Below are 12,725 nucleotides of genomic sequence, written 5' to 3'. Positions count from 1 at the left end.
TTTCCCTAGCCACGTTGTCCCTCATACTGCTGAATATGGGGTACAAAGGAGTTGACTGCTCTGCAGTCTGACTGGACTGACCACAACAGAGAGCTGCCAGTGAAACCTCCAGGGAAGATGGCAGGGGCGGCGTTACACCTTATTATCATGTCTCCCTTGGAAAACTGAACTGATGATGGATGTGATTGTTTAAGATAGGAAAACTCCCAATTTCACCACTAATCCAGCAACTTTCTGTAAGGCTTTGTTAGGAGAGTACACTTATTGTCTCTTGAGATTTAACTAAAAGCTTGGATCGCCTTGACTCACATATACCAAAATCACTGGTCTTTGTGTAACAGGGCTTGCCAGTTGCTTTTTCAAAATAACTTCATTCTGAAAAGAGTTCAACAAAGAGTTCAATCACCCAGTTGACAATTTGCACTATTATTGTAGAAAAAGCAAAGGCATTTTGGTGATATATTAGAAATATGATACACCTTCTCGTCTGTCTTCAGTGGAACTTCCCATTGGTTATGTTCATCTGGAAGATCGCCCCTGCCCTTTGTTGTGGAAACACGGTAGTTGTCAAACCAGCAGAACAAACTCCACTGACTGCCCTTTACATGGGATCCTTAATTAAAGAGGTAAGTAAGTAACAGCAGAGGTTTCTTCCCTTCTCAGGAATGTAAGAGTATACTGCAGCTGAAGTGCCACAAAGGTAATATAAGCCAGGCTGTCCTCTGCAAGGACTTCTCATTGCATGTCTAGCCTTGTACTATGGAACTTATCTTACTGTAAACCAATGAAGCAGATCCAGGGCAAAAGCATGCATATCTTTTCAGTCTAGTCCACACACACAAAAAAAACCCACAATAGCAATTTAGTAAACTTCATTCCTTGGCAAATATATTTGTATTACAAAAGCACGGTACCTTTCCAAGTCAAAAGCAAACAAGGAGTCAAGAGCAGAGTACTTAGAGTTGGGTGGCAATTACTTTATTAACATAGTTATCACAGTAAAGGACCTGTTTGTACAGCTAATTATTATTATTTGTAATTGAACAAACTTTTCATCCACCTGGCTTTATTATTAACAGGGAGCTATACAATTGAACTGGTGACTGCTGCCAGACTTGTGAACTCTCTTTACAGAGAAACTGGGAGAATACATTTTGTGCTCTTGAACACAAGGAGTGTGGTAGTTTCTCCAGTGTCTCCAAAGTTGTGTTGACTATTGTGCCCAGCCCAGCAAATACCCAAAGAAGAACAGTTAAATAGTTTAGTTATCTAGCTTCCCAATAAAATCAACAAATGTAATCTAACATGTTTGAAGAGTTGGCACAGGTATCAATAATCATCAGTGCAGTAACCTTGCAGAGTGTTAATGGAAATGACTTGGCACATTTTATTATTCTGTTTCAAAACAATGACTCAGCAGACCTTGCTGACTGGTTATGTGTTAATATTTCACAGAAACTAAATGACTATCAGGAAGGAGACAAATCCTGCTGTTATTGCGTCACACAGTAACTGTTATTAGATAACATTGGGGAGGATGACTTGCTTAAAAATATATCAGAGATACCTGCTCTACTAATTTTTAACAATAAGTATCAGAAAGTATATTTCTCTGAAAAAACAACTTTACAGGGGAAGTAACTCAGTTCTGCTCTGAGTCTAAAGAAATATCTGTTCTCATATTCTGATTTCCTGAAAGGAGAGCTCATGAGTGGGAATGTGATCAGTGGTCCCTTTTGTATGTACACTTAGGAGTTATGGATTGGTAATGACTGGTATAACACCAGAACATTTGTGGTAAAAGGCAAGATGATTCTCATTTTACCCATTCATTCAGTGTTCAACTGAATGAGAAGCTTAAGTATATAATTGTTAAATGTCTCTGGTGTACTATCTGGTAGATATTGTGGAGCTTTAAAAAAGACAAACATTTATCTTATCAAGTCCTTCAAGGTGTAGAATCATAGAATAGTTTGGGTTGGAGGACTTTTAAAGGTCATGTAGTTCAACGCCCTTGCAATGAACAGGGACATCTTCCACTAGACCAGGTTGCTCAGAGCCCCGTCCAGTCTGATCTGGAATGTTTTCAGGGATGGGGCATCTACCACCTCTCTGGGCAGCCTGTGCCAGTGTTTCACCACTCTCAGTGGTGAAAAATTTCTTCCTTGTATTCAGTCTGAATCTGCCCTCTTTTAGTTTAAAACCATTATCCCTTGTCCTATCACTACAGGCCCTGCTAAAAAGCCTGTCCCCATCTTTCTTATAAACCCCCTTTAAGGCTGCAGTCAGGTCTCCCCGGAGCCTTCTCTTCTCCAGGCTGAACAACCCCAACTCTCTTAGCCTGTCCTCACAGGAGAGGTGTTCCATCCCTCTGATCATTTTTTGTGGCCCTCCTCTGGACCTGCTCCAACAAGTCCATGTCTTTCCTGTGCTGAGGACTCCAAATCTATTTATTCACCCAAATCTAGCTGATTTTTAATTTACACCCAGGTTACCCAAATAGAGTTGGATCCTGATACCTGATAGTGATCAAAACCTCAGTGATCACTTCAGTAGCTGCTTTAGACTTGTTGTGAAACTATCTGAAGATCCAATTTAACTCTCTATTTCTCAAGTGTCCACATGAAAAAAGTATGTAGTCACTTTTGGTAATCCTCACTATCCTTAACAGTCCTCACAAGGCTCCTTTGCTAATATGTAGGGAATAGCTTCTAACACAGACATGGAAATTAAATGCACAAAGTAAGACAGTCTGAATTAGTCCCATAAAAAATATTATTCTTACTTTTCACTACAAATTGAGTATGAAACATAATGCTAAGCAAATGGAAGGAACCTCATTATGTGATCAGTTCCAGGGTAAATATTGATCTGGAATATTAAATGAACATAAAAAACATTGAAGGAATGTATCTGAGCATGAACCTGTAAGGAACCAAAGTTGCACAAAGTAAGTAATTGACTAGTGTCCATAATGCAGAACATGAGGTTTAGGAGCTATAACTCACCAGCTGAAACTCACCATTTTCCAAATGCAAACTGAACTTTTGCATTCATTGTAATTCCAAAATCCTGTTTAATGCTAAAAAGAGACTTATTTAAGTGCTAATACAGGCAATGTATCCTTTTGGTCTTTTAATTCTATGCTTGCTCTGCTTCATAAGTGCCATTGAGATCTCACAGCTGCTTCAGAAGTTGACAGGAAATCCAGCTACACTTCACCCATCCATGGAAGTTTTCTTGACAAGCTGTTGAAAGAAAAAAAATTTATTTTACCTATGAATGGAACATAACTAATACAGAATTGGTGGGAAACAATAGGTTTGATTTGTCCCACAGGAAAAACCTCTTTAAATAGAAAATTTGCAAGATACTGGAATTGTGCATACCTCTGGTAGCCTGCTTTTTCACATTTGGTAGCTGATCTGCCTCTTTTGTGCTATAAACTTTCGTATTATTCACTCTCTACGTTCAACCCACATCCAGAGGAAGAAGCGAAGACATTGAGTTTGAAATACTATGTCCATCATTTTTCTTAACAGATTTCAGTGTAAGCCAGCAGATCATTAATTAAATTCCATCTAGTGTGAGGGATAATGTTCAGAAGTCAGCACGCGCACAGGATGATTCAAATAACTTAAATGAAGCAGACATGAAATTAAGCAATGTTTTTCTTGACATATATGACATCTCGACATATATGGGGGAGAAAAGAAAAAATAAATTAATTCCTTGTCAATGACATTGAAAAAGAACTAAAATTAAATTTTCCTGTTTTTAAAAAAAGAGCCAGTTCAATGGCCTAAAAGACAGGTGGCTAAAAGAGTGCATAAATCATGTGAGAATGAACACATTTGGGGCTCTAGGACTGAGAATAACTGTATGACTGACAAAACGTGGCTGAAGAACTGAAAAGGGAAGTAAGACTATATGAAACACATTCTTTAAGTCATTATTATTCCCCAAATTTACATGGTTCTCTCTTCCAATTCAGGCAGGATTTCCACCTGGAGTTGTGAACATTGTGCCAGGCTTTGGACCCACCGCTGGAGCAGCAATTTCTCACCACATGGATGTAGATAAAGTAGCTTTCACAGGCTCTACAGAGGTATTATAATGAATGCAAGAAAATATAAGCAGGAACTGTGCCTCTCTGATTCTCAGTAATGATTTAATGTCTAACTTGTTCTATGTAACTATTTTAACTTTTTTCTTTCTTTTGGCTGCTAGTTTGTTAAACAGAGTCTGTTTAATGATTTGTTGGTTATTATTAACTTTAAACATATGTAAACAATGTTTGTATTGCAGGAAAGCCCTTCAAAGGCACTCCATGAGATACAATAGGTTCTATTATACCAAGGCTATTTTTAATCTTGTGCTTTAAAAAGAAGACATTTTCATAATTTTTTGTTTGCTTCTTTTTTTAAAGAATAATAATTTTAAAAAATGTAAAAAATTAAACAGGCTGTGCTCTGTTCTCTTTAATTTTAACAACATAGTATGGTAGGAAGGTACTTCAGGAATCTTATTCCTGGTTCTGCACACACTTAGGTGAGGTGATACCTTTTTGGTATTTGAATGATACTGATGACCATCTGGGTGGTCTTAGAAGTGTATTTCAATATGTATGAGCTTAATAATTGAAAGAAAGGTCACTGTTAATTTTCTCTAACCTTCACTTTGAAGAACTGTTAGTGATATGATTGAAGATTTCTCAGTGCAGGTACTATATAACCATACTCTTAACACAGTACATTATATTATCTCTCTGTGTGCATGCTGCCAAGTGGTCTCTTAACTTCTTGGATGTACACTCCAAAGATAAATATCATTGCCTCACCTCCAGGATCAGTATACACTGAGCGCATGAGCTATGTTTACTCTTAGAAACTTTTAGCTCTGAAGTTACAGGAAAAGAAAAACACCCAAAAACCTGACATCTGAGAAATATCCCACAGGTGTTCCCAATGGACAGTAACAACTACAATTCCCAGTGCCCCATGTCCTTCTAAAGACGGGTGGACCAGGGGGTGGTCTTTTCATAGACTTTGGTGACAGTCATCTTTTGACAGTGTAATTTAGCAGCGAAAAATGAATCCAGGAAGGCTGGCAGAAGAAGGAAGCATATCTGATCATTGCTACACATGAATAGTTACAGATCAAAGCCAGAAGGGCTACAAGCATGTTTTCCCTTCACAACTTTTTCCAGGACAATTCATATGAAGTAGTGTCTTTAATTATGTCATCAGTGGAAAGAAGCAGGGTAGGGGTTCTGTCTCGCAGTGTCCATTTCGTGTTCTTCTTTCTTCTACAGGAGAAACTGGAATGAGTTGGCCAGGCAGGCGGTGCAGATATCTACTTTTTCTCTCATGCACTTTATGCACCAAAGGTCTTTCCCATGTATAAAACAGAGGAATTTCAACCTAATGGGAGTAACTGGCAGAGCAGAAATCAGTGCCTACTTCAGATTACAGATACAAGCAAGTAGAGTGGTGGTAACCAAAACAGCACCCGACATCTTTGGCAGTTAACATGAGTGTGTCCAGGGAGAAACTTTTCTAGAAAGCATTCCTCGTTTGTAGGCTGGGAGTCACCTACACCCTGACTCTTCAATTTTTTTTTAATTTATTTTTAATTTCTACAATTACTGGGATAGTAGACAATTGTGAACTGATTTTCACTTTTGAGGAACTCAGAGAAGTGTTATTGAGGTCTTAATAAACTTTTTGAGATGAAGCTGTCTTCTCCCTACCTTTTAGGTTGGCAAACTGATTAAAGAAGCAGCAGGGAAAAGCAATCTGAAGAGAGTTACATTGGAACTTGGAGGAAAAAGTCCTAACATAATATTTGCAGACGCAGACTGTTAGTAGCTTTTTTATTATATAAACCTACTACTTTTGCAAGTCCCATGTTCTTTTTCTTTTCTTTGTCAGTGAATTATTTGTACCTGTTTAATGAAAGAGTAATTTTTAATGTTTTCTGGTCATGCCATAGTTTTAAGCTAGTTTGGCACCAAAAATTGGTGGCCTCTGAATGGATATGAACCTCTGACAACCTGTCCACCATTACTGTAATTAAGGATCATCCTAATGCAACATGAATGCAGAACCAAAAGCAGCTAGATGGATCTCATACAGGTTTATTAACTTTCTAGCTGAATATTCCTCTTGGTACTGCTGATAGGGCAAATAATGTTGAATCTACATTTCACATAGAACAGCTGAATGTGTGTTTGTGTAGGTGTACCACGCTAGTCTTGGTAAGAGTAGCTTTGGACATAAGTAAATGGATGAATATCTGTGTTTTACAGGGCCATAAAAATAAAAAGTGCTAAAAAGGAAAATCAGATGGAGTGACACAGGTTTGTAAAGAGTTTATGATGTTAACATTCAAGTTTATGATCTGATGAACTCTGCATTTCTTTGCAGTGGACACCGCTGTGGAATTTGCACATATTGGTCTGTTTTACCACCAGGGACAGTGTTGTATAGCAGGATCTAGGATTTTTGTGGAAGAGCCTATTTATGACGAGTTTGTTCGCCGAAGTGTTGAACGAGCAAAGAAGTATACTCTTGGGAATCCTCTGTTGCCTGGTGTACAGCAAGGCCCTCAAGTAAGTAATGTTATGTGTTTCAAATATAGCTGTGACACAACATCACTTCTAAACCTATAGTTGCTTTAGTGTCAAGGCTAAGTACAGTTGTGTAGGGGTTAGTCTGGAGGACCAGGAAGAAGAAACTGGAGTGGTGGTTCTTTGTGTCACTATCATAGGCCTAAGGTTGAGATTTATTTATCTTTCTAGTTCCTTTTATTATGGAATGGGAACAATTATATAGGACTGAAATGGTTTGAAAAAGCTGCAATGCAACATCTGTAAAAGTGCAAGTATGATCACCCATGTCAGAGATTGCTAACGTTATATTCAAATAGCGCCATTGTAAGTGAGTAGCTTGAGGAAATAAAATTTAATAGTGTCTTTTTCCTTTTTTCAAGGTGCTAGTGTTTTATTATGCTGCTCTCCATTTTAGAATATTGCACAAATAAAATGTATCATTTCTTACTTTTTTGTGCTAATATTAAAAGTTTATGCCAACAGCTTTCCCATTAAATGAATGCTAAAACGCAACGTTAAAAAACATTGCTCTCGCAATGTTGTGGATTCAGTGGATCACATGAGAGCTTTGTTAAATTAGTTTTCACCTAGAGTCTTACTGCCGTATCGGCTTATAATACAGGACATACACTTTCTTGGCAGAGCTATTATGCATTTATTTGATTGTCACAGAATAAAGGAACTGTATTACAGACAAAGCAAAAGCTGGAGACAAAGCAACTCTCACACATTTGATAATGTAACGTGCTCTTCCTTGGTCATAGCTTCATTTTATGTAATCAGAGACACCAAACTTTAGAGAATTTAAAAATAATACAGATGCTATCTTGATGTCCTGCAATGTGTCTTGCTAACAAGCTAATATGTTCAGCTGAATAAATTCAAATGCCAGAGGACAGAAAGATTGAAACAAGTAAACTCCAGGTGTCTGGTGTACAGCTAATACAAAACTAACAGGAATCCACTCCGATGTTATTGTGGCTTTACTTAGTTTGAAATTCATGCTAAAAATATAAATGAGATATAAAAGTAAACTTTTACCAAAAAAAAAAGGAAGGTTAAACATGTGAAAAAGGCATTACTGAAAACATTTCAAAGAGCATGAAGACTCTTTCCTCCTGCAGTTTCATTTGCCTTTCTTGACCTCTTTTCTTCTTAGCAATATTTAACAGAAATCTTAACTTTTTCACAGGTTAGCAAAGTTTGTCTTTTTAGAACTTGTATGATCCCATTTAATGGAAAATTGTAATCATGAGGTTTAGGAACATTTCTTTTGTGGTAATTATTAAATATCTCTCTGTCTTCAAATTCCGTGTTGTGTTTTGACTAACACTTTCTAGAAACACAAAATGATAGCCTGTGTCAGGCATATTCACTGTGCTCTCTTGCCACAGTGAAAGCTGTATTTGTCCTCTAGTTCACAGGTCCTCTGGGGCAACACCTGCCTCAGGCAGCAAGTTTGGGTAATACTTTGCACAGTGGGCACCAAAGAGCCAAAGATCCTACTGGAATGTAAAAGATTGTATATATGCTAATTCACACATTATTAAGAAAATTAATGATGGTAATAATAACAAAGGAATGACTGAGAGCAACGTGAGCTGTATCATCTAAACCTCGTCTTCTATTCAAGTTGTTTATGCACAAGAGATATTTGGCCACCAGGGTAGCAGAAATTTTATGTCTTCAGCATGCAGTAAGGCAATTGTTTGAAAGCAAAATGACAAGGGGAGCTCAGCAGACTAAAAATCACCTCCTTATAACTATCCTTATAAATTCATATGCTTATAAATATAAGTTTTTATAACAGCTTTAGCTGAATAGCTGTTTAGTCTAATACATATCCAGGATTCCCAAGAACCTTTGAAAATATTGTTGGGTTCTATAACCATGGTAATACTTGTTGCTTAAACCAAAATGCAACTTTTTTATTGCACAAATAAGAGAATAAGATACATACTTACTTTACTGACTGCTGAGTATGATCACAGAGAAGAAGCTTCTTTGCAAGTGTCTCTCTAAAAGCAATCTCAGAATCTTCATGAGCCAGTGCTTGAAGGGATAAACTCTGAAAGAGTGAAGGAAAGAATCATGAAAATGGAACAAATGAAAAAAAAAAAGGGTGTTAGAGGCCTCTATTAAACAAGCTTTACCATTGAGTTTTTCTTGACATAAATGTTATTATGTGTACAATTTCCATTCAGGCCTGAAGTGGTCATTGGTTGATTTGGAGAGGGGAGGAGAGGAAATGATGTGTGATCTCTTTCTATTCCCCATTTACTCTATTTCCTTTTACCCACTTTGTCACCAAAAACTGGAGGTGGCTAGAGAAATATAAGCCCCTATTGTACTGCCACCATAAACTCCTTTTTCAGCCAAAGGCCATATATTTTGCTATACTATAGAGCCAAACTGCAATATGCTTGGCATATGTTGAATCTGTTGGTAGGCTTCGGTGAGTAGAGGGGCAGAGATTGTCTCCATACCATAAACAATCTGCCATCTCTGTCTCTCAAACCACAAATGTAAGTGTCTTCATTCCACTAATAAATCAAAATGAACTGAAAAGAGCATTGAATTTCAGTTATATTTTATTGTTGCTTTTTGACTTCCTTTAATAGTTTAGGAAAACAGTATGGCCAATCTACTACACCTAGTGAAGTACGGAAGACTCTTGCTGGCTACATCAAGCCCTCTGTTATTTTTGCAGAATCAAGCTCAGCATTTTTTACTTTGATGAACCTTTTGCAGTTGGCAAGAGTACTGGGATAAGTATAAAATACATTAATTTTATAGATTTTTTTCATCTTTTTTTACTAAAGAAAAACAAGATATCAGTCCCTCTACAGCTGATTCTCCTATGTGAAAATTTCTGATTACTTGTCTATTTGAGTAAAGCCTGAAAAGTTTTAAGAAGGTGGTGACAAAAAAATGCAGGGCTCTCCAGCTGTTCCACTTCAACATATGCAGTTGAACAAAGCTGGAACATTGTTAGGTTTTGGTTAATGAGTTAGAAGAACAATTGTTATCAGTGTGTGCTGTTGTCATCCCTGTAATGTATTTTCATTTAGATTGATAAAGAGCAGTTTCAAAAAATCCTGGAGCTAATTGAAAGTGGGAAGAAAGAAGGAGCCAACCTGGAATGTGGAGGAGGTCCATGGGGAGACAAAGGTTACTTCATCCAGCCCACAGTTTTTTCTAATGTTACAGACGATATGCGCATCGCCAAAGAAGAGGTAAATAAATTCTTGGCAGTCTGTACTCTCACTGGAGATTGTCTGTTAAATGTCTGTACAAAATATCCATTTAGAAGGTCAAGCGGATACATAAAAACGTTCTCAGTAAATCTGTCATTCCATCCTGGTGGTGTTTAAAATGTTTTTCTTGGTTTCTGATGCCCGTTTCACCAAGTCAGCAGAGGTGAGGAGGGGAGTATGAAGCTGGCCTGCCAACAAAGGCTCCAGTTTAAGCTGGCAGTAGATAAGAAATGCTGCGGTTCGGACTGTTTACATCACCCCATACTGCCCATGCCTCACGTATCAGAGTCACGGCAACCTGTAACAGAGAAGAAAACCTTGAAGACGCAGCTTGTGAACTCTTTGCACTGTCTAAGGAGACACTTAAGTTGGTGTTTGGGCACAAAATGCACCAAGCAGCTATTTTGCAGTAAGAGAAAATAGTTAGACTGTGCTTCCACAGGCATTATGTTGGTGGTAATTACAGCAAAACAGAGTTTTGCCTCTGCAGGGTTATTTAACCTACATCAGTTTGCAGAATTGTCTACAGAGCACTGGGGAAGCTTTTACTGACCCAGCTAAGGCGGCAGTGCCAGGGCAGCAGTGATCATCTGAAAGGAATGGGAGAGAGTGAGGAGTGCAGAGCTGCTATGGCATTGAGAAAAAAAGTTCTGCTAAACACAGCCTCGAAGTCCAGTCATGACCTCTTCTCTGTGTTTTTTTACATTCTTCTTGATTAACAACTGCTGCAGTTGTGCTGTATTTGGTGTCCATTGCACTTCATACTAGAAAGCTCCTTCAAATTTGTTACAAGTCTAGGTGTTCCTTTATATAGCCAGCAATACTGATGATGCAGTCTGCAGAACTTACCGAGTACATTCAGCAAGAGTCAGCATGCTGAGTTAAATGAACACCAGAGCATCTAGAGTTAATTGTGAAGGGGATAGAGCTGTGTGAGAAGTAATTAGAATTCTTTCTGCCAGTCTGGGAGGCAGGTAGGAAACCGCACAGAGATGGGTTTCTTCACAGACCTATTAGTTTCCTTTGGGTCAGCAGTACAAGAACTGTTTCTCTCACACTATTTTGAGCGTATTGAATAAAGGAACCCCAGAGAGCCAAGGCAATTAAAAGAATATCTGGGTTCTGAAACTCACAGCTGGAACAGTGGACGAATGTTCAGAGGTATTCTGGTCTATGTAAATCAATCCCTGCAACTTTAGTTGGAAATTAGCACTAAACACTTTCCAGCAAAATCGAGTGGAAAGCTCACGACACGTGTGAACGGAAGTAATGAGATATGGCAATGCCCCCTGCCCCACACAGCCTTGGCACTGTGTGGTGGGCATGGGCACCTCTGGCCAAGATCACAGAGCAGCGGTGGTGGGAAAGCTGAGCCTGAGGGACTAATATCTCGCATCACACCCGTGTGGAAAGCAGAATTACTTGTTTTACTTGGCGTACATGCCCAATTGTGCCGTTACCTGCAGAGATAAAAGCCTAATAGAAAGTTTAGGGGAAGGAAAAGTTGAACGTCTTTCTCAGCTCTAAAACGGGAGCTGACCAAGAAGATACCAGTTGGTTGGTAACCAGTATAGATATGTAACATACTATGACTCCATTTTAACTACCTTTTAGGGTGGGTGTCTTTTCATGTTCATTTTTTTGTTTTCATCATTTATAGGTTATTTAATTTATTTATTGTTTTATTAATAATTTCCCAACAGGTTATCTTGATTTGCTACAAAAATCTTGTCTTTATGTGAATCTATAGTCCTTTTTACAACTCTGTTCGGAGATGTACACTCTTGACTGAACGAATTCAGCAATAAGGCCATTTGATAGAAATACATTTTAAAAATATAGATTAGTTACAATAGTAAGTCCATATTTATTATACTTGTCCATTTCATATGTTTACATGTCTCTGAAACAGATATTTGGACCTGTTCAACAAATCATGAAGTTTAAAACTATAGATGAGGTTATTAAGAGGGCAAATAATACTACCTATGGCTTAGCAGCAGCAGTTTTTACCAAAGACATTGATAAAGCACTGACGTTTGCAGCTGCCCTTCAGGCTGGAACAGTATGGTAAGTAACGGCCTTTTTAATTCTTCCTTCAGAACTGCAGGTGATAAAGGCAGTAATTGTAGGACATTTTAACCCTTCTTTGGGTGGTATACTTTTATACTTCAATTCCTTGTCATCTTTAGAGAGGTAGACTAATACCATCCTCCTGTGTCTTTCTTCTCCTCACCTTTCCATACTTAATGTGCTATTATAAACACTTCTTGTAAGTCTTCACACAATTGTCCTGTAAAAACTTGGCCTAAAAAAAGAAATCGACTTGCTAAAAAGGAAAGCAGACAAAAAGAAATACAGTGGGAATGCCACTTTCCTTTCCGTTCAGGATCTGGGGATAGCCCAAAACATACTTAATTTGCAGGGATCATTTTCTGTACAGTGTAAACAAATTAATTATCTGAAGTTCTGTGGCCATTAACCTGGGCAGAACAACCACCTGTGATGGAAAAAAAAAAAGATAAAATGTGGTTAAAAAGGGAAGGAGACACAAGTAGAGGATAACTGCTGCAAGTCCAAGGACAACTATTTCCAGAAATGGAAAAAGGCAACCTACATGAAACATGGAACTAGAAAGGCCAAGGCTGAGACATGCAAGACTGAAAGCTTGGTGGAAAAGCAGACTGAGTCTGATGGCTACCACTGACAGAGACCTGCATTTCCCTACGGTTACCTCAATGCATCAGAATGAGAACAACCAATTTTACTCAAACAGAAAACCTGTGTCCAATTTACATTTCATCTGAATGAACTTGCAAGCAGCACAAATTCATGCACAGGTCTTGTGACCTAAA

At 38.1% G+C, this 12,725-nt stretch overlaps 1 protein-coding gene across 1 annotated transcript in view; it reads left to right on the top strand.

Annotated features, from left to right (window-relative positions):
- Nucleotides 1-12,725, top strand: part of ALDH1A1 (aldehyde dehydrogenase 1 family, member A1) — a 53,814-nt gene that overhangs the window by 37,398 nt on the left and 3,691 nt on the right. Inside the window, exons 8-13 of the mRNA XM_010281802.1 lie at nucleotides 498-626; nucleotides 3,995-4,108; nucleotides 5,760-5,862; nucleotides 6,429-6,613; nucleotides 9,685-9,849; nucleotides 11,783-11,940. Of these exons, the coding sequence (XP_010280104.1) occupies nucleotides 498-626; nucleotides 3,995-4,108; nucleotides 5,760-5,862; nucleotides 6,429-6,613; nucleotides 9,685-9,849; nucleotides 11,783-11,940 (854 nt within the window). The remainder of the gene's footprint in view (nucleotides 1-497; nucleotides 627-3,994; nucleotides 4,109-5,759; nucleotides 5,863-6,428; nucleotides 6,614-9,684; nucleotides 9,850-11,782; nucleotides 11,941-12,725) is intronic.

This window comes from Phaethon lepturus, unplaced genomic scaffold (assembly GCF_000687285.1).
Source record: "Phaethon lepturus isolate BGI_N335 unplaced genomic scaffold, ASM68728v1 scaffold3582, whole genome shotgun sequence".
Lineage (NCBI taxonomy): Eukaryota > Metazoa > Chordata > Aves > Phaethontiformes > Phaethontidae > Phaethon > Phaethon lepturus.
The sequence above is the reverse complement of the archived record's forward strand: the minus strand, read 5'-3'. Positions and strand labels throughout refer to the sequence as shown.